General features: G+C 45.3%; 2 protein-coding genes across 4 annotated transcripts in view; both read right to left on the minus strand.

Moving 5' to 3' along the window:
• LOC137431330 (zinc finger protein 608) overlaps nucleotides 1–21,464 on the minus strand; it is a 1,424,803-nt gene that overhangs the window by 417,442 nt on the left and 985,897 nt on the right. The gene's annotated exons all lie outside the window — the stretch shown is intronic.
• The window catches only part of LOC137431325 (protein-lysine 6-oxidase), an 84,144-nt gene continuing 80,225 nt past the window's right edge, over nucleotides 17,546–21,464 (minus strand). For 2 of the 3 annotated variants that reach the window (XM_068122543.2, XM_068122541.2), the window contains one exon: nucleotides 17,546–18,903. In XM_068122543.2, the coding sequence (XP_067978644.2) occupies nucleotides 18,897–18,903 (7 nt within the window). In that variant the 3' untranslated portion in view covers nucleotides 17,546–18,896. The remainder of the gene's footprint in view (nucleotides 18,904–21,464) is intronic. The other variant, XR_013624099.1, reaches the window with a different exon arrangement.

A 21,464-nucleotide genomic window follows, 5' to 3' on the forward strand; every position in this document is an offset into this window, starting at 1 on the left:
ACCCCACCACCTCCAGCTTTGACTCTTGGCACTATACAATCTTTGTTGTAGGCTTCATGCACTTGTCTGCACACTCGGACACGGCCATCTTGATGATAGACCAGAAATCTAGACTCGTCACTGAAGATCACGTGATTCCAGTGTCCTGGCTGCCATTGACGGTGCTCTCTGGCCCACTGCAATCGGCGCTGACAGTGTTGTCTGGTCAGGCGTGGCTTTCTCAGGGGACGCCTGGCACGATAGCCTGCTTGAACCAGTCGTTGGTTGACTAGCCTTCTGGATACAGGCACATTTGTCAGTTGCTGCCACACAACCCTCAGCCGATTAGCTGAATTGGTACGGCCATTGCTGACTAACCGGTGCAGCTGGCGATCATCCCTCCTTGTGGTTCTGCGGGGACGTACTGGCCTCGCTATTGCAGTAGGGACATCCCTCTGAGCATTTCCTTTCAGGATCTTTGTCACCTGACCTTGAGTGATGCCATACTGCCGAGCAATAGCACGCTGTTTCATGCCGTAATTTCGTAAAGCCACCACTCCATGACAAACAGCATTGTCGAGTTGACGGACCATCTCCAGAGGAAGCGGCAATAACTTTTGGAGACGTGCAGCAGTTGTTTTCCACTAATACAGAACGCAACAACCGTTGTATACCCGACTGTGAAGCCAATCATCAAATGCACCTGTCCGTACATTTTGCCATGCCACCTGTGATATAATCCTGTTGTTGACTTCTTGCTGCGACAGACAATCAGTGACATGGTTCTTTTAACAAATAAATCACCAAAGTGTAATAGAAACTCACCAGATTGATATACTGAGTTCAGAAAGTAAACCCAAGTCAAGAAAAAAAATAATTCCATATTCAATGCCAAGTCTGTATGTATATATATATATATATATATATATATATATATATATATATATATATATATATATATATATATATATATATATATATATATATATATATATAGATACAGTGCCTATACAAGGTCTACATCCTCTCAAAATTTTCACCTTTTGTTGCCTTGTAGCCTGGAATTAAATTTCATTAAATCATACCTTTTCCACCTTTATTTGCACATCGTAACCCACAAGTTCCAAGTGAAGAACAAATTCTACAAATTTCAGAAAAATATTTTCAAATAAAAAACTAGAATATCTTGGTTGGATAAGCTCCACGCCCCTATAATAGCAATTGTAAATTAGCTCACGATATTATGGACTACCGTTTCGTGAAGTTTCGTGTAGATCGGTTTAAAATTGTGACCCGTAAGCGACTGACATACAAACAGACAGACAAGCAGACAGAATAACACACAAAACCAACCAATATACTTGAATAATCTTCGATTTTCGCAAGTAACAAACAGAAAAACAGACAGGGGTGAAAACATAACCTCAATCCACCTTTGCTGGTGGCGGTGACTGACGTTAACAGGAGAAATATAAAATGAAGTGAATGCTGCACAAGTTGTTTTGTATACATAGTTAAGGCTTGTGGGAGAGTGACTATACTGAACTGAGAAGGACATAATAGGAAAAAAGGAACAGTAGAGAGAGATATTGGGGGAAATAAACATCAACAGAGTTGCAGCAGAGTTGAAGGCCAACATCGAGGGAGACTTGGACAACAATGGAAGGAATGGGGGGCAGGAGAGGACGCATGGGGTGGACAAGATGGATACAGAAGGCAACTCTCAGGAGGGTTTGTTGTGGAAAACCAGGTCCGCACAACTTTTAGTCCAACGGTTTGGTTTAATTGCATTTAGATCATCACATCATTCCTGTAAGTAGAAATACACAATAAGCATACGATGCGACATCTCATAAAGCCATTCATATCAGTCAATGCAAGCAAGCTAGATATTCTATAAAGGCGTACCATTAACGAGGCTACCGATGTAACATGTCACAAGGGAGAAGTCTCGGAGCACTGACACAGCAACGGGTCTTATAGTCACGCCCCTAGTGGGGACAACAATGACAGCGAGCAGCGAGCATCCCCACCCGGGTTCAGTACGGATACGATTTCACTACATTCACCCCCCGTCAGAATTATACGGCCGCGTGGCTAAAAGCGAGTGAGCGTCAGCATGGGCGCGGAGTATTAGTCGGCCCAACCGTAGCGGGCCGGGCGGCGAATTTCTCTGCCAGCACGCGTTCGAAATTCCCCGGGTACGGCGTCTCGTAACCCTGTATCCCCGGTGTCAGAGGCGTCAACAGGGTCGGGTGATGAAGGGGGTAACGCCAAGTCGTCGGACCCGGGCAGTCTCGACGAGGGGAGGGTCGGTGGACTGTCGGCGATGGGAGCGTCGGGAGAGGTCATAGTCTCATAGACGGGTTCGACTGGTTCGTCCGATTCCCTACTAAGGTCGTCGACCCCGCAAGGGGCAAGATGACGAACGGAGACAGTAGTCTCACGACCATCAGACGTCATCACACGAGCATGCTCAGGATTAGCCTGGAGAATCTGCACTTTGTCCACAAGGGGGTCGTACTTGCTCGCGCGAACTGCCCGTTTAAGGTAGGCCGGCCCGGGCCCAGCGAGCCAACTGGGCAAAGACCGTATACACCCCGAGCTCCTGGGGTGGTGGAAAAGACGCTCGTGGGGAGTTTGGTTAGTTGCCGTACTCAGGAGTGCCCGGATTGAGTTCAACGCCGCAGGTAGCGACCAAGCCCATTTATCGAGGCCCCGGCCGTGGGTCCGGAGATGGAGCATGACGGCCCTCCAGATAATCCCGTTGAAGCGTTCGATCTGCCCATTAGCCTGGGGTCTATACGGCGTGGTGTAACTAGACGCAACGTTGTTTTGGAGCAGATAGCCGCGCACCTCCTGAGACAAGAAGACTGCACCCCGGTCGGTATGGACATAGGCCGGGTAACCGAACATTGAGAACAAGTTCTGTAAGCAACGCATCACCGTGGCAGCAGTCATGTCCGCGCACATATAAGCAAAGGGGAATCGTGAGTACTCATCAACGATAGTGAGCAGATAGCGAGAGCCGCTCGACACCGGCAAAGGGCCCTTGAAATCCATCGCCAAGCGTTCCCACGGGCGTGTAGCCTTCACCAGAGTCCCCATAGGGGGGTTATAGAAACGCGGTTTGATTTCCGCGCAGATAGCGCAGTCGCGACAGATACGGCGGATATCGTCAATCGAGTAAGGGAGATTCCCACTCCGCACGAAATGAGCGAAACGCGTTACGCCGGGATGGCCCGCAGTAGCATGCAGCACCCGTAGGCCCTCCAACGAGGTGATACCAGCACATGTAGTGGGGCGCGATAAGGCATCGGCGGCCTGGTTATCCTTCCCTGGGCGATATTTGATGGTGTAACAGAAGTCGGCGAGTTCGATACGCCAGCGAGTGATTTTCTCGTTCTTAATGCGCTGGGCGTGTAAGGTGTCGTACATGAACGCAACGCTTTGCTGGTCCGTGATGATTTGGAAGCTCCGCCCGAGTAGGTACGGGCGCCATCGCCGAATAGACTCGACGATCGCATACGCTTCCTTTTCAACGGACGAGTGCCGCCGCTCAGCGGAGGTAAGAGTCCGTGAAAAGAAAGCCACGGGACGTCCCCCTTGGGAGAGGGTCGCCGCGATGGCCTGATCCGAGGCGTCACTTTCGAGGACGAACGAGCCGCTCTCGTCAATGGTTGCTACGGCGGCTCGGGCGATGTCGGTCTTAAGTCCTTCAAAGGCCGTCAATGCGGCCGAACTCAGGGGAAAGGTGTCGCAGGCCACAAGGGGGCGAAGTTTCGCGGAGAAATTTTGCACCCATTTGGAGTAATGGGCGAACAGCCCAAGGGCGCGTTTCAGGGAAGCCCGATCGCAGGGAGGGGCCATGTCGAGCAAAGGTCGCAGACGTTCCTTATCCGGAGAGACAGAGCCATGGGTCACGGTGTACCCCAGAAGATCTATGGTGCGTAGGGAGTATCGGCACTTATCCTCGTTCATAGTTAAGTGATACCGTTGCGCGACCTCAAGGAAGCGCTTCAGATTAGCGTCATGGTGCCCTTGGTCATATCCACAAACCGTAAGGTTATCGAGGTAGACGAAAACATCGGTTAAGTGCTCCCGCGCAACGAGGTCATCCATGGCCCTCTGGAAACAAGCGACCCCGTTCGTCACCCCAAAGGGCAATCGTGTAAATTGGTACAACCGCTGCCCCGACTCGAAAGCGGTATAGATACGATCCGCCCTAGAGATAGGGATCTGGTGGTACGCACTACGGAGATCGAGAGTACTATAGACCGAATACTGGGACACCTGTTGCACTAGCGCGTCCATCCCCGGAAGGGGGTAGGCATCCAGCTGTGTAAAGCGGTTAATCGTTTGGGAATAGTCGATTACCATGCGTTTGCGATGGGCCTCACTGCGCACCACTAAGACCTGGGCACGCCACGGTGACCTACTAGGTTCTATGATGCCGTCTTTCAAGAGCTGAGTCGTTTCGTCCGCAATGAATTGCATGTCCGCGCGGGAGTAGCGTCTCGATTTTACCGCGACAGGGGTACAGTCGGAGGTTAGATTGGGGAACAGCGAAAGCGGACGGACGTCCATTTGCGCTAGGGCGCACACCGTTAGCGCGTCGTCCGCCCCCACAACAAGAGTGTCAGGCCCACCGAACTCCATTACCAGACGTCCATGCAGCTTAAGAAAATCGTGTCCTAGCAGAATATCAGCACATAATGCGGGTAAAACCATAAGGTGTACATCAGGGAAAACCCGTCCCTTTAGCACTAGTTTCAATCGGCATTCCCCTTTTGTGCTAAGCCGGAGTCCCTGGGATGCCATGAAGATCCGTCGTGTAGACCGCCCGATCCGCCATCCATGCCTGAGCACAAGTCGCTGGTCGATAAAACTATCCGTAGATCCGGTGTCCACCAAGGCCTGAACACAATGGCCCTCAACCATAAGGGGGATAAGGGCTTGAGCCAGGCCAGACGAGGCAGCTGGGAGCGGGACTGAGCCCCCCGAATGGGTCGGACCAGCCTCGCGGGTGGATCCTACACCAGCAGCAGTTTTGCGATCGTGGCCGGAGTCTGCGTTGACCATGGGGAATCCATTATCGTCATCAGAGGGCTTTCCCCAGCATTCCGGTGTTTCGCGATTCAAAATCCGATGAGAAAAGGCCTCAGTAGTATTTGACATCGCCTTTTGACACTCCTGGCAGATAAAGGCTTCCGTTGTAGCCGAAATCGCCTTTTTCGTTTGGTCGCTTTGACAAAAGGCTTCCGTAGTATTCGAAATCGCCTTTTTCGTTTGGTCGCTTTGACAAAAGGCTTCCGTAGTAGTATTCGAAATCGCCTTTTTCGTTTGGTTGCTTTGACAAAAGGCTTCCGTAGTATTCGAAAGCTGTTTCTTCCCTTGCGTGGCTCGAGGTTTGGCCAAGGACGCGGCCTTTGTCCCCGATGGAGAATGAGACGGTGGTGGCTTTCCGGTGGCGCCAGTCAAGGTTGTCTGAGCGCCCAGCGGGCCGCAGCGAGGGGCCCTCCCCTTCGAAGACGGGTAAGGCGCTGGGCTCGTGGGTTCTGCTACAAGCCCGTTCAAGGTTGCCGCGCCTGCGCGACCGCGGCTGCGCGAGTCGAAGGGCCGCGAGCCGCGTGCCGATTTCTTGCACACTTTCGCGTAATGTCCCTTTAGCGAGCACAAATGGCAAATAGCGTCACGTGCCGGACACACGACTCGGGCATGACGAGGCCCTCCACAAAAAAAACATGCGGCCCCGCGCAAGGCCTTGGGTCTGCTGGTCGTAACGGCAGCTGTCAGGGTAGGGTCATCCTCCGGAGCATCCCGGAGTTCAGCAGGCGGATCCACGTCCTCGTCAGTGGTCCTCTCCGGCCGGGCGTGTAGTGAGGTGCCCGCCAAAAGGCGCGTGCGATCATAGGCGTTCGATTGCATCCGCGCTTCAGTATACACCGTCGCTTGCTCAACCGCCGTAGCGAAGGTCAGGTCGGTCTTCTCCAAGAGTTTGAGACGTAGTTCCTGAGAGGAGACCCCTGCTATGAAGGCATCTAAAAGTCGATCATCTTTAGCCTGCTCGGGAGTCCGTGGCTGGGCGCTGTCCAGCATGAGCTGCCGGAGCTCCTGGGCGTAATGATCCATAGGCTCGTTGGGTTGCTGCCGTCGCGTCTGCAGCAAATAACGCGCATACACAGGGCTTTTTTCTTTTATATAAAGACGCTTGAGCTCCGCGACGGTAAGATCATACGTCGTGCATTGAGCGACCGCGTGGTAGACCCGGTAGTCGATTTTTGAGTGTAATATTGCCAGCTTCGCGGCAGGCGTCGGAGCGGTATCAGGCTCATTAAAGAGATGCTCCAGTTGCTTGAGCCAGTGCTTGAGTTGCAAGCCTCCGTCCGTGGCTTGTGGGTCGGCGCTGAAAATGGACACCGTCAACGTCTTGTTGCCAGCCATGTCAGCAGATCATAAATGCAATTAAGTGTTGTGGAAAACCAGGTCCGCACAACTTTTAGTCCAACGGTTTGGTTTAATTGCATTTAGATCATCACATCATTCCTGTAAGTAGAAATACACAATAAGCATACGATGCGACATCTCATAAAGCCATTCATATCAGTCAATGCAAGCAAGCTAGATATTCTATAAAGGCGTACCATTAACGAGGCTACCGATGTAACATGTCACAAGGGAGAAGTCTCGGAGCACTGACACAGCAACGGGTCTTATAGTCACGCCCCTAGTGGGGACAACAATGACAGCGAGCAGCGAGCATCCCCACCCGGGTTCAGTACGGATACGATTTCACTACAGGGTTAATTTTGAAATTAATGCTTGCTGTGTTTTTCTCTGAAATCGAAATACTTCACTTCTTTCGTTTCAGCCGTAAACAAAACTATCCAATGCAGCTGCTGTCTGGCCGCAAATCCTTGAGAACAGGCATGTATGTATGCTGTATCCGAAGCACCCAGAGATGGTCACCACAAGAGTGTGTGTGTCTGTGCGTGTGCGTGTGCGTGTGTGTGTGTGTGTGTGCATGTGTGCGCGCACGACTGTTTATAACTGTGTACGTGTGCAGCTGAAGCGGAAATTCTTGTGCTGCGAAGCTGACACATGGCCTTTTCCTCAATCGTGCCAGGCTTTGAAAGAGCAAGCAGCCTGCCAGTAAACACTATTAAAAAAGCAGGAGTCCGACCTCAGGCTGCCTCTTCTGCAGTAACTTTATGGCACGTATATAATTGCCTTTGTGCTTTGAGGAGTTCAGCACTCACAAAATCAATTGGATTCATGTATGCAGCAAAACTGCATTCATTTCCTGTAAGTTTGTTTGGTTTTTTTCTTAACTTTGCTGAGGATTATTTTCTGCAAAATTTGTTTGGACCCTCATGTCATCTGGAAATGTCAAACTTAAAAATCAAATCCAGACTAACCAATGCATGAGAAACTGATCAGAACTGTATCATACGTATGTTTGCATGTTTGCGTTTCCTGCTCTGCATGCATGTGTAAATCACAAAGCAGCCTTTTGATTGGCAAATACGAAAACACAATTGACCCTCGTAAACTTAAATATAGTAGATTATAACCTTAGGAGGTCAAAAGAATGAGCTACATACATCATATCATCTCCGCCAACGAAGGTGGACGGAGATTATGTTTTCACCCTTGTTTGTCTGTGAGCAGAATATCAAAAACATTGTGGACAGATTCGGCCGAAACTTGGTGAACAGGTTAGGTCTGTGGCAAGGAAGAATTGATTGGATTTTGGTGAAGATCTGCATCCAGATATTATAATTTTAAAAAGTGATTCTTCACCATTTTGAGACTGGGGAAAAAAACTATACATAGCACGATATCTCAAAAAATTGTCGATGGATTCGTACAAAACTTGGTGGACAGTTTGATCGTGTGACAAGGAAGACTTGAATCTATTTTGGTGAAGCAACATATCCGGACAAGGATCCGAGAATTTTTTTTAAGTGATTATTTAACCATTGAGTGAGAGCGATGAAAACTATCTGCAGCACGATATCTCAAAAAGTTATGGACAAGTTATGACAAAACTTGGTTGAAAGTTGGGTGTGTGACAAGGACGAATTGATCCGGTTTTGGTGAAAATCAGAATCCGGATCCAGATCAATATGGGAATTTAAAAAAAAATTAAGTGCTTCTTCATCATTGAGATATGGGGCCCAAATCTATACATAGCATGAAATGTTAAAAAGCTGTAGAAGAGTTATGACAAAACTTGGTGGATGAGTTGAACAAGCTGATTGGGTTTTGGTTCACGTCCGGATCCAGATCGGGCCGATCAGTAGGATGCAAAATGTAAACTGTTCACCCTGGCATAGCTAAACAATCTACCGAGTGTTGTTGTAGTTGCCACCGAAGGTGGATGGAGGTTATGTGTCCACCTCTGTCTGTCTGTTTATTTGTCTGTCTGTATGTTTGTTTGTTTGTCTGTGAATAAGATATCTCAAAACGTTATGGATGGATTTGAACGAAATTTGGCAGAGACATGTAGTGTATGTATGTGACAAGGGCGAAATGATTAGATTTTGGTGAAGATCCGGATTCGGATCCAGCTAGTAAAATTTTTAAAGTGATTCGTCACCATTGGGAGATAGGGCCAAAAACGATACATAGCAGGTAATCTCCAAACGTTGTGGACGGATTTGGACAAAGCTTGGTGGGGAGGTTGGGTGTTTGACAAGGATGAATCGATTCCATTTTGGTGAAGATCTGAATATGAATTCGCATCCAAGATTAATTAAAATTTTAAGCGATTCTTCACCACTTGCGTGATAGGGCTAAAACCGATACATAGCACGATATCTCAAAAAGTGATGGACGGATTTTGATGAAACTTGGTGGAATGGTTGGGTGTGTAACAAGGCAGAATCGATTCGATTTTGGTGAAGATCTGAATATTGATTCGGATATGAGAATTATGTAATTTTCAAGTGATTCTTCTTCACCATTGAGAGATTGGGCGAAAAGCGATATATAACATGATATTTACTCCCGTCAGGGAGTAATGCATTCGATCGTGTCCGTCCGTCCGTGTGTGTGTGTGTGTGTGTGTGTGTGTGTGTGTGTGTGTGTATGTATGTGTGTTCATGTGTTTGTGAACAAGATACCTGGAAAAGTTCTGAACGGATTTGGATGAAAGTTGGTGGGATGATTGCCCTTGGGATAAGGAAGAATTGATTAGTTTTTGGTGAAGCTCAGGATATTATTCCGGATCCAGGAATTTTTTGAAGGATTTTTTACCATTGGAAGATAGGGCTCCAACTTGACCCAAGGCAGGAGTATGCGCTCTACTGAGTGGCGTTTTAGTTGCATTTGTGTTAGTGTTGAAAAATTACTTTTCGCAGTTGTGTTAGTGTTGAATAACCACTTGTCTGACTCGTTTCAGTGTTGAAAACTACTTTCTGCACTTGTGTTGGTGTTGAATAACCACTTGTCTCACTTGTTTCAGTGTTGAAAAACCACTTTTCGCACTTAAGTTAGTGTTGAAAACCACTTTCCGCACTTATGTTATTGTTGCACAACCACTTTTCGGACTCATGCCAGTGTTGAAATACCACTTTTCGCATTGTGTTAGTGTTGAAAACCACTTTCTGCACTTGTGCGAGTGTTGAAAATACCACTTTCCGCACTTGTTTCCGTGTTGAAAAAACTTTTCACACTCATGCCAGTGTTGAAAACAACTTCTCGTACTTGTGTGAGTGTTGATTTACCACTTGTGTCACTTGTGTCAGTGTTGAAGTACCACTTTTCGTACTTGTGTTGGTGTTGAAACCACTTACCGCACTTGCACTAGTGTTGCAAAACCACTTTCGCACTCCTCTTCATGGTATAAACACTTTCCATACTTGTTTTAGTGTTGAAAACCGCTTTTCGTACTTGTGTTAGTGTTGAAAAGCACCTTTGCACTCGAGCCAGTGTTGAAATTCAATTTTTGCATTTGTGTTAGTGTTGAAAAATCACTTTTCTCTGTTGTGTTAGTGTTGAATAATTACTTGTCTCACTTGTGTTTGTGTTGCAAAACCACTTCCGCACTTGTGTCAGTGTTGAAATGACTTTTCGCACTCATGCCAGTGTTGAAAACCACTTCTCTTACTTGTGTTAGTGTTGAATTACCACTTGTCTCACTTGTGCCAGTGTTGAAAAACCAATTTTTGCATTTGTGTTAGTGATGAAAACCACGTTTTGCAGTTGTGTTCGTGTTGAATAACCACTTGTCTGACTCGTTTCAGTGTTGAAAACCACTTTCCGCACTTGTGTTAGTGTTGAATAACCACTTGTTTCAGTGTTAAAAAACCACTTTTCGAACTTGAGTTTGTGTTGAAAACCACTTTCCACACTTATGTTATTGTTTCACAACCACTTTTCACACATGCCAGTGTTGAAATACCACTTTTCGCATTGTGTTAGTGTTGAAAACCACTTTACGCACTCGTGCCAGTGTTGAAAACCACTTCTCTTACTTGTGTTAGTGTTGAATTACCACTTGTCTCACGTTTGCCAGTGTTGAAAAACCAATTTTTGCATGTGTGTTAGTGTTGAAAACCACTTTTCGCAGTTGTTTTAGCCTTGAATTACCACGTGTCTCACTTGTGTTAGTGATGAAAACCACTCTCCGCACTTGTGCTTGTTTTGCAAAACCACTTTTCGCACTGTGTTAGTGTTGAAAATCACTTCCCACACTTGTTTTAGTGTTGAAAACCACTTTTTGCAGTTGTGTTAGTGTTGTAAACCACTCTTCGTTCTTGTGAAAGTGTTGAAAAACCTCTTTCCGCACTCGTGTTAATGTTGAAAAACCACTTTCTGCACTCGTGTTAGTGTTGAAAATCACTTTCCGCACTTGTGTCAGTGTTGAAAACCACTTTTCGCAGTTGTGTTAGTGTTGCACAACTACTTTTTGCACACATGCCAGTGTTGAAATACCACTTTTTGCATTGTGTTAGTGTTGAATATCCACTTGTCTCAATTGTGTTCGTGTTGCAAAACGCCTTTTTGCAATGTTTTAGTGTTGAAAACCACTTTCCGCACTTGTGCTCGTGTTGAAAACCACTTTCTCCACATTTGCTAGTGTTGAAAACCACTTTCCGCACTTGCGTTAGTATTGAAAACCACTTTTCCTTCTTGTGTTAATGTTGAAAAACCATTCTCCTCACTTGCACAAGTGATGCAAAACCACTTTTCGCAGCTGTGTTATTGTTGAAATGACTTTTCGGACTCATGCCAGTGTTGAAACCCACTTCTGGTACTTGTGTTAGTGTTGAATAACCACTTTCTCCACTTTTATTAGTGTTGAAAACCATTTTTCGCACTTGTGTTAGTGTTGAATAGCCACTTGTCTCACTTGTTTCAGTGTTGAAAACCACTTTCCGCACTTGTGTCAGTGTTAAAATGACTTTTCGCACTCATGCCAGTGTTGCAAACCACTTCTCGTACTTGTGTTAGTGTTGAATATCCGCTTGTCTCACTTGTGTTTGTGTTGAAAAACCACTTTTCCGACTTTTGTTAGCGTTGAAAACCACTTTTCGCACTTGTGTTAGTGTTAAAAAACCAATTAATGCATTTGTGTTGGTGTTGCAAAACCACTTTTCGCACAGTGATCGTTTTGAAAACCACTTTCCGCACTTGTGTTAGTGTAGAAGACCACTTTCTGCAGATGTGTTAGTGTTAAATAACCACTTGTCTCACTTATGTTCGTGTTGCAAAACGACTTTTTGCACTTGTATTATTGATGAAAACCACTGGCCAAACTTGTACTTGTGTTGCAAAACCACCTTTCTCACTAGTTCTTGTGTTAAGAACCACTTTTTGTGCTCCTGATAGTGTTAAAAAAACACTTTTTGCACAAGTGTTAGTGTTGAAAACCACTTTTCGCACTTGTGTTCGTGTTGCAAAAACCACCTCCGCACTTGATCGAGCATTGAAAACCACTTCCCGCACTTGTGCTGTTGTTGCAGAACCACTTTCCACAGTTGTGTTAGTGTTGAATAACCACTTGTCTCAGTTGTGTTCGTGTTGTAAAACCACTTTTCGCAGTTGCGTTAGTGTTGAAATGACTTTTTTTTTTTTTTTTTTTGTATACAAGATCGAGGCTCGTGAAAGAGCGAACATTAATCACACAGAAAGACAAACAGACACATAAAACAAATAGCATCGGGAGTGGTAGACAAGATGGGGAGAGAGGGGGAAGGACACAAACACAACATTTGAGAGCAGGGACCGAGAGACATGGAGACATCGAGAGAACTGTGGGAGGGAGAGGGCTTTGGGGGGGAGGCATGGGAAGGGGGGGGGGGGGGTGGGAGAGGTATAAAACATATGGACACTGCCAGGACTTCCAGGAAAGAAGTTGGAATTTCAAACAAGGTGGATCTGGGGTGAATTAGTGGGGGTAGAAAAGATCAAGGTTTTGGATGGGGGAAGATAAGAGATGGTGGTGAACAGCTGTTTTAAAGACCTGGAGGGAGGAGTGTGATTGAAGTGAGTGTCGGAGTTTGTTCCAGAGGCGGGAGAAAAGAGGAATGAAAGAGTGAAGGTGAGCAGAGAGCCGAGATTCCGGCAGTTTAACCATCAGAGGGTGGCTGGCAGATCCTGTGCGACCTGTATGAATATTTGGGGGACAGAGCACAGAGAGAGCTGGGGGAGCAAGGCCGGAGAGGAGTCGGTAGAAGACAGAAAGACCACCTACCTGCCTGCGGTGAGTGATTGAAAGGCCCTCAGAGATAGCTTCATCGCGGGAGATTCCAATGATTCTGAAAGCTTTGGATTCAACAGCGTGAAGCCGAGCCTCACTAGTTCTAGACTTGCCAGTATTGAAACTTTTTGCACTCTTGCCAGTGTTGAAATACCACTTTCCGCTCTTGTGTCTGTGTTGAAAACCACTTTCCGCACTTGTGCGAGTGTTGAAAACCACACTTGTACTTGTGTTGTAAAACCACTTTCCTCACTAGTTCTAGTGTTAAAAACCCCTTTCCGTGCTCCTGTTAGTATTGAATTAGCACTTGTCTCACTTGTGTTAGTGATGAAAACCACTGTCCCGCACTTGTGCTTGTGTTGCAAAACCACTTTTCGCAATGTGCTTGTGTTGAAAACCACTTTCTGCACTTGTGTCAGTGTTGAAAACCACTTTCTGCAGTTGCGTTCGTGTTGCAAAACCACCTTCCGCACTTGAGCTAGCATTGAAAACCACTTTCCGCACTTGTGCTGTTGTTGCAGAACCACTTTCCACAGTTGTGTTAGTGTTGAATAACCACTTGTCTCACTTGTGTTGGTGTTGCAAAACCACTTTTTCCAATGTGTCAGTGTTGAAATGACTTGCCAGTATTGAAACTTTTTGCACTCTTGCCAGTGTTGAAATACCACTTTCCGTTCTTGTGTCGGTGTTGAAAACCACTTTCCGCACTTGTGCGTTTCTTGAAAACCACACTTGTACTTGTGTTGAAAGACAACACTTTTGTTAGTGTTGTGTTTGTGTTGAAAAACCACTTTTCCGACTTATGTTAGTGTTGAAAACCACTTTTCGCACTTGTGTTAGCGTTGAAAAACCAATTATTGCATTTGTGTTAATGTTGCAAAACCACTTTTCGCACAGTGGTAGTGTTGCAAAACCACTTTTCACACAGTGATAGTGTTGAACACCACTTTTCTCACTTGTTTCAGTGTTGAAAACCACTTTCCGCACTTGTGCTATTGTTGCATGACCACTCTCCTCACTTGTGCTCTTGTTGAACACCACTTTTTCCACTTGTATTAGTGATGAAAACCACTGGCCACTTGTACTTGTGTTGCAAAACCACTTTTCTCACTAGTTCTTGTGTTAAAAACCACTTTTCGTGCTCCTGATAGTGTTAAAAAACACTTTGTGCACAAATGTTAGTGTTGAAAAACCACTTTTCGCACTTGTGTTAGTGATGAAAACCACGTTCTGCACTTGTGTCAGTGTTGAAAAACCACTTTTTTGCACACATGCAAAAAAACACTTTCCGCAGTGTGTGTGCATATTGTTGAAATACCACTTTTTGCATTATGTTATTGTTGAATAACCACTTGTCTCACTTGTGTTCGTGTTGCAAAACCACCTTCCGTACTTGAGCTAGCATTGAAAACTACTTTCCGCACTTTTGCTATTGTTGTAGAACCATGTCCCGCACTGGTGTCAGTGTTGAAAAACCACTTTTTGCAATGTGTCAGTGTTGAAAACCACTTTCCACACTTGTGTTAATATTGAAAACCACTTTCTGCAGTTGTGCTAGTGTTGAAAACCACTTGTATTAGTAATGAAAACCATTGGCCAAACTTGAACATGTGTTTCAAAACCACTTTTCTCACTCGTTCTTGTGTGAAAAACCATTTTTCGTGCTCCTGATAATGCTAAAAAACACTTTTTGCACAAGTGTGCGAAACTTTTTGCACATGTTGCACACTTTTTGCACATGTTGAATAACCACTTGTCTTACTTGTGTTCGTGTTGCAAAACCACTTTTTGCAATGTGTTAGTGTTGAAAAATACTCTCCACCCTTCTGCTCGTGTTGAAAACCACTGCCCGCACTTGTGTTAGTGTTGAAAACCACTTTCCGCACTTGTGCTAGTGTTGAATAACCACTTGTCTCACTTGTGTTCGTGTTGAAAACCACTTTCTACACATTTGTTAGTGTTGAAAACCACTTTCCGCAGTTGTGCTAGTGTTGAAAACCACTTTTCCTACTTGTGTTAGCATTGAAAAATCACTTTTCGTACTTGTGTTAATGTTGAAAACCACTCTCTTCACTTGCACTGATGATGCAAAACCACTTTTCGCAGTTGTGTTAGTGTGGAAATTACTTTTCTCACTCATGCCAGTGTTGAAAACCACTTCACTTACTTGTGTTAGTGTTGAATAACCACTTGTCTTACTTGTGTTTGTGTTGAAAACCGCCTTTCCGACTTATGTTAGTGTTGAAAACCACTTCTCTCACTTTTTCAGTGTTGAAAACCACTTTCCGCACTTGTGTCATTGTTGAAATGACTTTTCGCAACAAGTGAGACAAGTGAGACAAGCAAAAATTTGCAATTCTGCGGAAGGCAAATTTACTAATTACATACCAATGCTTCACAGAATGTCGTGATTATTTAGCCATAACTCGCTATTACGTCGTCAGTCAGAGCGGACTATTTGGTCAGAGCGTACTCATCCGCACTACTTCCTAGCATTGTCCCATAGCTTGCACACTACTTCCGGTATCATTTGTTCTTACATCACATACTGTACGTATGTCACTTTACCCTTTGACATGGCTTCAAAACGACCATGAAGGGCTTGTACTAGTGGTGCCAAAAAGTAATGGAAAAGCATCAGTCTTGCAGAGAAAATGGATGTTTTACATCGTTTTGACAATGGTGAACATGCTGCAGACATCGGTGTAGCGTTGTATTTTTTTTTTTGTATACAAAGTCGAGGCTCGTGTAAGAGCTAAAATCGGTGGAGCGTTGGGTTTTATTCCCACTACTGTTCGTAACATTTGTATGAATGCAGACAAGTTAAGCCCAGTGTTGGAAGTGCAGTGACTATGTATCAATGAGTGCTACGAAGCCAAGTCGTACTCGTAGTTCAGTGATGGAGAAGATGGAAAAGATGCTTTCAATGTGGATTGAAGATCAAAACTAATGCAATGTCAATGTTAACTTGACAGAATTCTGCGGAAGGCAAAAGCCTTTGTATAACAACTTGAAGGCAAGTGGGGTGTGGGCTCGAAGGACGAAGACTTTCATGCCAGCCGAGGATGGTTTCAGCGTTTTAGCCAACGCTATAATTTTCATAATATAGGTGACTGCTGAGGCAGACAGTTCCAATACTGTTGCTCTTGAGGGCTTCAACCCAGAAGTAAAGAAAATCATTGAGGAAGGAGAGTATTGTTACGGCCTGGCCCTGAGAGTATTGTTACGGCTTGTTTGAACCATGTTAGAACGAAACAACGTTAAACGGGACGACATTAAGCTGGTACACACTCTAATGGGATGTACTGAAAGGGACAGCACAATGAGATATGTTAAAGGAATAAGGAAATATATGGAGCAAATAAAGTAGAGTAAATGATAAGCCTAACAACAACAACAACAACATGCATTTTAAGGCCATTTTCCCTGCTAGAGCGGGGGTTAGCCTTGTGGTCCCCATGTCAATCTTCTCCATCTTGCCCTATTTTCTGCATCTCTCCTTGTTAACCTCCTTGCCCGCATTTCTTCTTCCACCATCTTTAGCCAAGTCTTTCTCGGTCTTCCTCGTCCTCTACTTCCTTCTACATTCATTTCCATCACTCTTCTCAACCAGTCAGTTTCATGCTTCCTCAACACATGACCTAACCATCTCAACCTGTGCCTCTTCACAGCATCAATCACAGGCTCTATTCCCATCATCTTTCGCAATTCATCATTTGTCTTCCTCTCTCTCAACGATACTCCGCACATCCATCGAACCATTCGCATTTCCACCCTTTCCAACCTTCGTTGCTGCTCTACGTTCATTACCCATGTCTCGCTCCCATAAATCATAACACTTCTCACACATGCAGCATACAGCTTTCCCTTCAGCTTCAACGACACTCCCCTCCTCATCAGCACGCCACTCAGTTCCCGAAACTTCTTCCATGCACATCTCACTCTAGCAACTGTTGCCGAGTCTGATCCACCTTCTCCATTCAGCATGTCTCCGAGGTAGCAAAATGTTTTCACACCTTCCAGCTTCACGCCGTCTCCAAGATCCAACTCAACATTTCCTCCATCTGCAGTTCCCTCTGTGCACACCTTACATTTGAATGTAGCTGCCACACTGGTTAATGACCCTCTCAGACCACTACATTTTTGATGAACCCACTCAGCGCACATTGTACACTGAATGGAGTTCACTCCGACACCCCTCCTACACACAGCACAGGGCCACTTCCCAGTTCTTTCCACCTCACCACATGCTTTACCACTTGCCATCACCTTCGTCTTTCCGATATTCACCTTCAGACCTTTTGTCTCCATACATTCCTTCCACTTGTTCATCTTTTCCTTCAGTCCGTCCATACTTTCCGCAATCAACACCAGATCATCTGCATACAACAACTCCCACGGTAAACCCTCCTTTACGTTCTGAGCCAGCACCTCCATCACAGCTACAAATAGTAGTGGACTTAGTACCGACCCCCGATGCACTCCCATCTTCACCTTAAACTCACCACTGTTCCCGTCCTTCGTCCTTACAGCTGTGCGCTCTTCATGATCAGCCTAAAATGAAAACAATTCCTTTACCAGTAATCATTTGGGATATAAAGATGGAAATCATATTAAGGGTAGTTGAAAGCAGCACACCAGGCACATTGCAATTGCTCAGACACCACATTGAGCTAATTCATCACAAATGTGCAAAAATCAATGCAATACGTAGCAGATACATGTGATGAATGGATGTATGAGTAAAGTAAATATCTACGCAATGGTTTCATAAACTCAATGTTGATAAGAGTACGGTATTGAAAAATAATGGTTGTAGTTGGGAAGATTAAAAAGTGAAGGTACCACAGACGAGTATAGATGCTCAGTGCCTTTATTTTTCATGGTGACCCTTCACTGCTGCATAGCAAAACTAATTCATTTGATAGAATTGTACAGAGGCAGCATACATAATTTTGACCCGATACGATAAACTGTTGGGTTGGTGCATAGCAGGCAGGGTGTTGCATCCAGAAGTTTGCAGTCCATTGGATGGGATGTGAAGCTTCGGGGACCTGACTGCCAGGACTGAAATTGGTGGATGTTGAAGATCCCACAGAGTCTTTCACAAAGAGTAGGTGATTGTCGCCAGCATCTTGGAAAATAATTCCTGCCCAAACGAACTTGACACAATCCAACGTTTTGGTACCATTTCACCCACTATGGACCAATGGTCCAACACCTGATGGACTATTACCTTGAAACGTGGCCTGGATTAGTCACAACAAGAAAATAAGTTGTTAAAACATACAAGCCACAATTTTAGAGCAAAAACAATCTGTCCTTTGCGTTTATTGTTCATAACAGGCAATCGTTTTAAAATACGGTGGTCAAATAACATTAACCAAAGCCACCTGTTCCAACATGCACCTTTCAGAATGTACATGTCACAGCACCATGCATATTGACGTATTAAAATAAAAATTCCTGAAAGCTAGTAATTCCTTCATTGCACAGAATGAATGAAATGTGCCACGTATTTTCTTTTTTAGCCACAAGTTGCATTTGGATGGTGAAAAATTTCTGCACACTGTAATGCAAAAAGTGAAGCTTAATGTGCCTTTTGATTTGAAAGTTGTATTCACAAAATATGTCAAAGTATTGGACAAGGACAAGTCAAAACGACTTAAACAATGACACAGTGTCCTTTGAAGGCCTCACAGAAAGGCAACATCAGAGCAACGAGGAAGCGTACCAAGACAGATACAAATGAAAAGGCACCTGATCATTGCTCGAGCGCTCAATCTAGCTCAGAAGGGGTACATAATATATTTATTACGTACACCGATGCGAAATTTTGGACTCACATCATCTCCTCCAGTCGGCTGTCAACCCCCTTTGTTCCTCAATAGTTGGCCCGCAAGGAAACGTTTCCTCCAGCAATTGCTGAGTCGAAGCCTTTGAATTTAAAAAACTCCAGATATGCAACACATCTATATTGCAACATCTAAATATATATATATAAAATTCCCCCACCCACTCTGTCCACCTCATCAAAAAGCATTTCATTCTGATGTATTCCTTATTTCACGTTTTCCATCCACTATAAAGGATACCATAAAATGTTCTCGTCTAATAATACAGATTTAAAGATACTACAGCTGTTCCAAGGCCCTTTGCAGTGGTGTTGTTTCTTCGAGTGCTTCCGATGGTATTTGGTTTGATAGTCTTAATATCTGTGTGTGGAAGAGCAAATGATCTGTGCTTAGTATAGGAATTTACAAGGAATTGTAAAAAACAGGAGGATTCTGTTCAGCTCTAGCCATGTGCTATATATCATTTCACTTTTCACTTCCATTACTCATTTCCTTAGCTTATGCCTTTATATAAAACACAATATTTACAGTCAAACATAATCAATTACTGAATAGAGTGCAAAGGTGAGATAGCTATAGTATGGGCTGAAGGCAGATTTATGCTTAAGACACCATGATTTTTTGTTGCCTGGTGTTGGTGTTGGCTTAGTGGTTTGGGTGCCTGCTTGGGATCCTAGGATCCTGGGTTCGAATCCTGGTGTTGGCTTAGCGGTTAGGGTGCCGGCTTGGGATCCTAGGATCCTGGGTTCGAATCCTGGTGTTGGCTTAGCGGTTAGGGTGCCGGCTTGGGATCCTAGGATCCTGGGTTCGAATCCTGGTGTTGGCTTAGCGGTTAGGGTGCCGGCTTGGGATCCTAGGATCCTGGGTTCGAATCCTGGTGTTGGCTTAGCGGTTAGTGTGCCGGCTTGGGATCCTAGGATCCTGGGTTCGAATCCCAGTCGATCGCTGAATTAACGCCAGGGGGGTTGACTCAGCCTGTCATCCTTCCGAGGTCGGCAAATTGAGTACCAGCTTCACTGGTAATTCCCTGTGTGTCGCAAGAGGCGACTAACAGGGTTGGCGGCAGGAAGGTCATCCGGCCATAAAACATTGCTTCAAAAAGGGGACCACGGTGCCCAAAAAATGCCAACCCCCACTCTGCAGGGAAAAATGGCCTCTAAAGGTGGTTCTATACCATGATTTGTTTCTTTACATCCACATGGTTGCAGATGGGATATATATATCCCCTTAAAATTAACAAAGGACAAAAAAAATTCAACACTTGTTTCTCCATCCACCTGCCATGGCACGGCAGGACCAGTCACGTTAATGAGCTCTGTATTTTCTTTCATTCAAGCAAAAAAAGAGTGTAACCTATAAATTGCAAATCCCAGAGAGAAAGAAAGGAGGATAGCGGATCATCATGTCCATACCACATGAACATGATCCACCCCCACCGAGTATCTCCCACATGAAGCACTGGTTAACCCAAGTATAATCTATCTCTTTATATGAGTAACGCCATGTCGTCTGCTTACTGTGGAGCACAATTTAAGTTGTATTCAACTCAAAGCCAGATTGTCCATTTCCGGTCCTTTCAGGAGGATGACATGGTCCAGGATTATGCTGGCAATGTGATAGAGGCTGAGTAATATCCCACCAGATTGCCATCCTAATATAACAATATGAATTCCTTTCAAAGGAATTCAACATAGGAGGCCAATTGGCCCATCAAGCCTGCACAATGGTTGCCAGCCGATGATTGTTGGTCCGTGCTATATTGTCCACTTCAGCCCGAAGTGGAGATCGGTTTCTGAGGTTTGGGACATGGAATGTGGGGACAATGACAGGGAGATCAGGAGAAGTGGTGGAAGTATTGGTCAGAAGAAGAGTGGACATATGTTGTGTGCAAGAGACGAGATGGAAGGGAAGTGGTGTGAGAATGGTGAAGGGTAGGCAGGGACAGAAATACAAGTTTGTGTGGCAAGGGTGCCCGGAGGGCGTGAATGGTGTTGGTGTCCTGTTTTCTGAGGAGTTTGTAGACAGTGTGGTGAGTGTGACTAGAGTGAGTGATAGGTTGATGATGGTGAAAATGATGATTGGAAAGCTCTTGGTGAACATCATCTCGGGATATGCTCCGCAGGTTGGTCGAAGCGATGAAGAGAAGGACAAGTTCTGGTGTGCGATAGAGAAGCTGATGGAAAACGTGAAAGATGAGGAAGTTGTTGTGGTGGGAGGAGACCTGAATGGACATGTGGGAAGGAGTATGGATGGTTTTGAGGGAGTTCATGGGGGTTACGGATATGGTGTGAGAAATGGAGAAGGTGAAAGGATCTTGGAGTTTGCTGATGGAGCTGATTTGTTGATTTGTAATACTCAGTTCCAGAAAGAGGACAATAAGCTTGTTACATACACGTCAGGTGGGTCGACGACAACCGTTGACTACCTGATGGTGCGTCGGCGAGATAGGGGGCACCTCCGGGACACAAAGGTGATCCCGGGGGAGGAGGCTGTTTCACAGCACCACTTGGTTGTCTGCGACATAAGGGTGAAAGGTGCGAGGAGAGCTCGGCGGGTGAAGTACCAACCGAGAATGAAGGTGTGGAGGTTGAAAGAGGTGACAGTAAGGGAGGCATTAAAAGAGAGGCTGAGTAGGGTAGAGGATGATGTGGTTGAGCTTGAAAGTGGTTGGATGTCAATGAAAGCTAGTCTGTTGGGAGCCGTTGGTGAGGTATGTGGATGGACAAAAGGACCACCGAGGCACTCGGAAACATGGTGGTGGGATGTTGAGGTTGGAAAGAGGATTGACGAGAAAAGGAAGAAGTTCAAAGAGTGGCAGAAGGCGAAGGGTACGGGAGCAGAAACAGCAGAGCATGAAAGTTATAAGGCAGCCAGGAAGGCTGCAAAGAAAGAGGTAGCAAAGGCGCAGGAGGCATGTAGGA

This window comes from Myxine glutinosa, chromosome 7, assembly GCF_964187855.1.
Source record: "Myxine glutinosa chromosome 7, kmMyxGlut1.1, whole genome shotgun sequence".
Lineage (NCBI taxonomy): Eukaryota > Metazoa > Chordata > Myxini > Myxiniformes > Myxinidae > Myxine > Myxine glutinosa.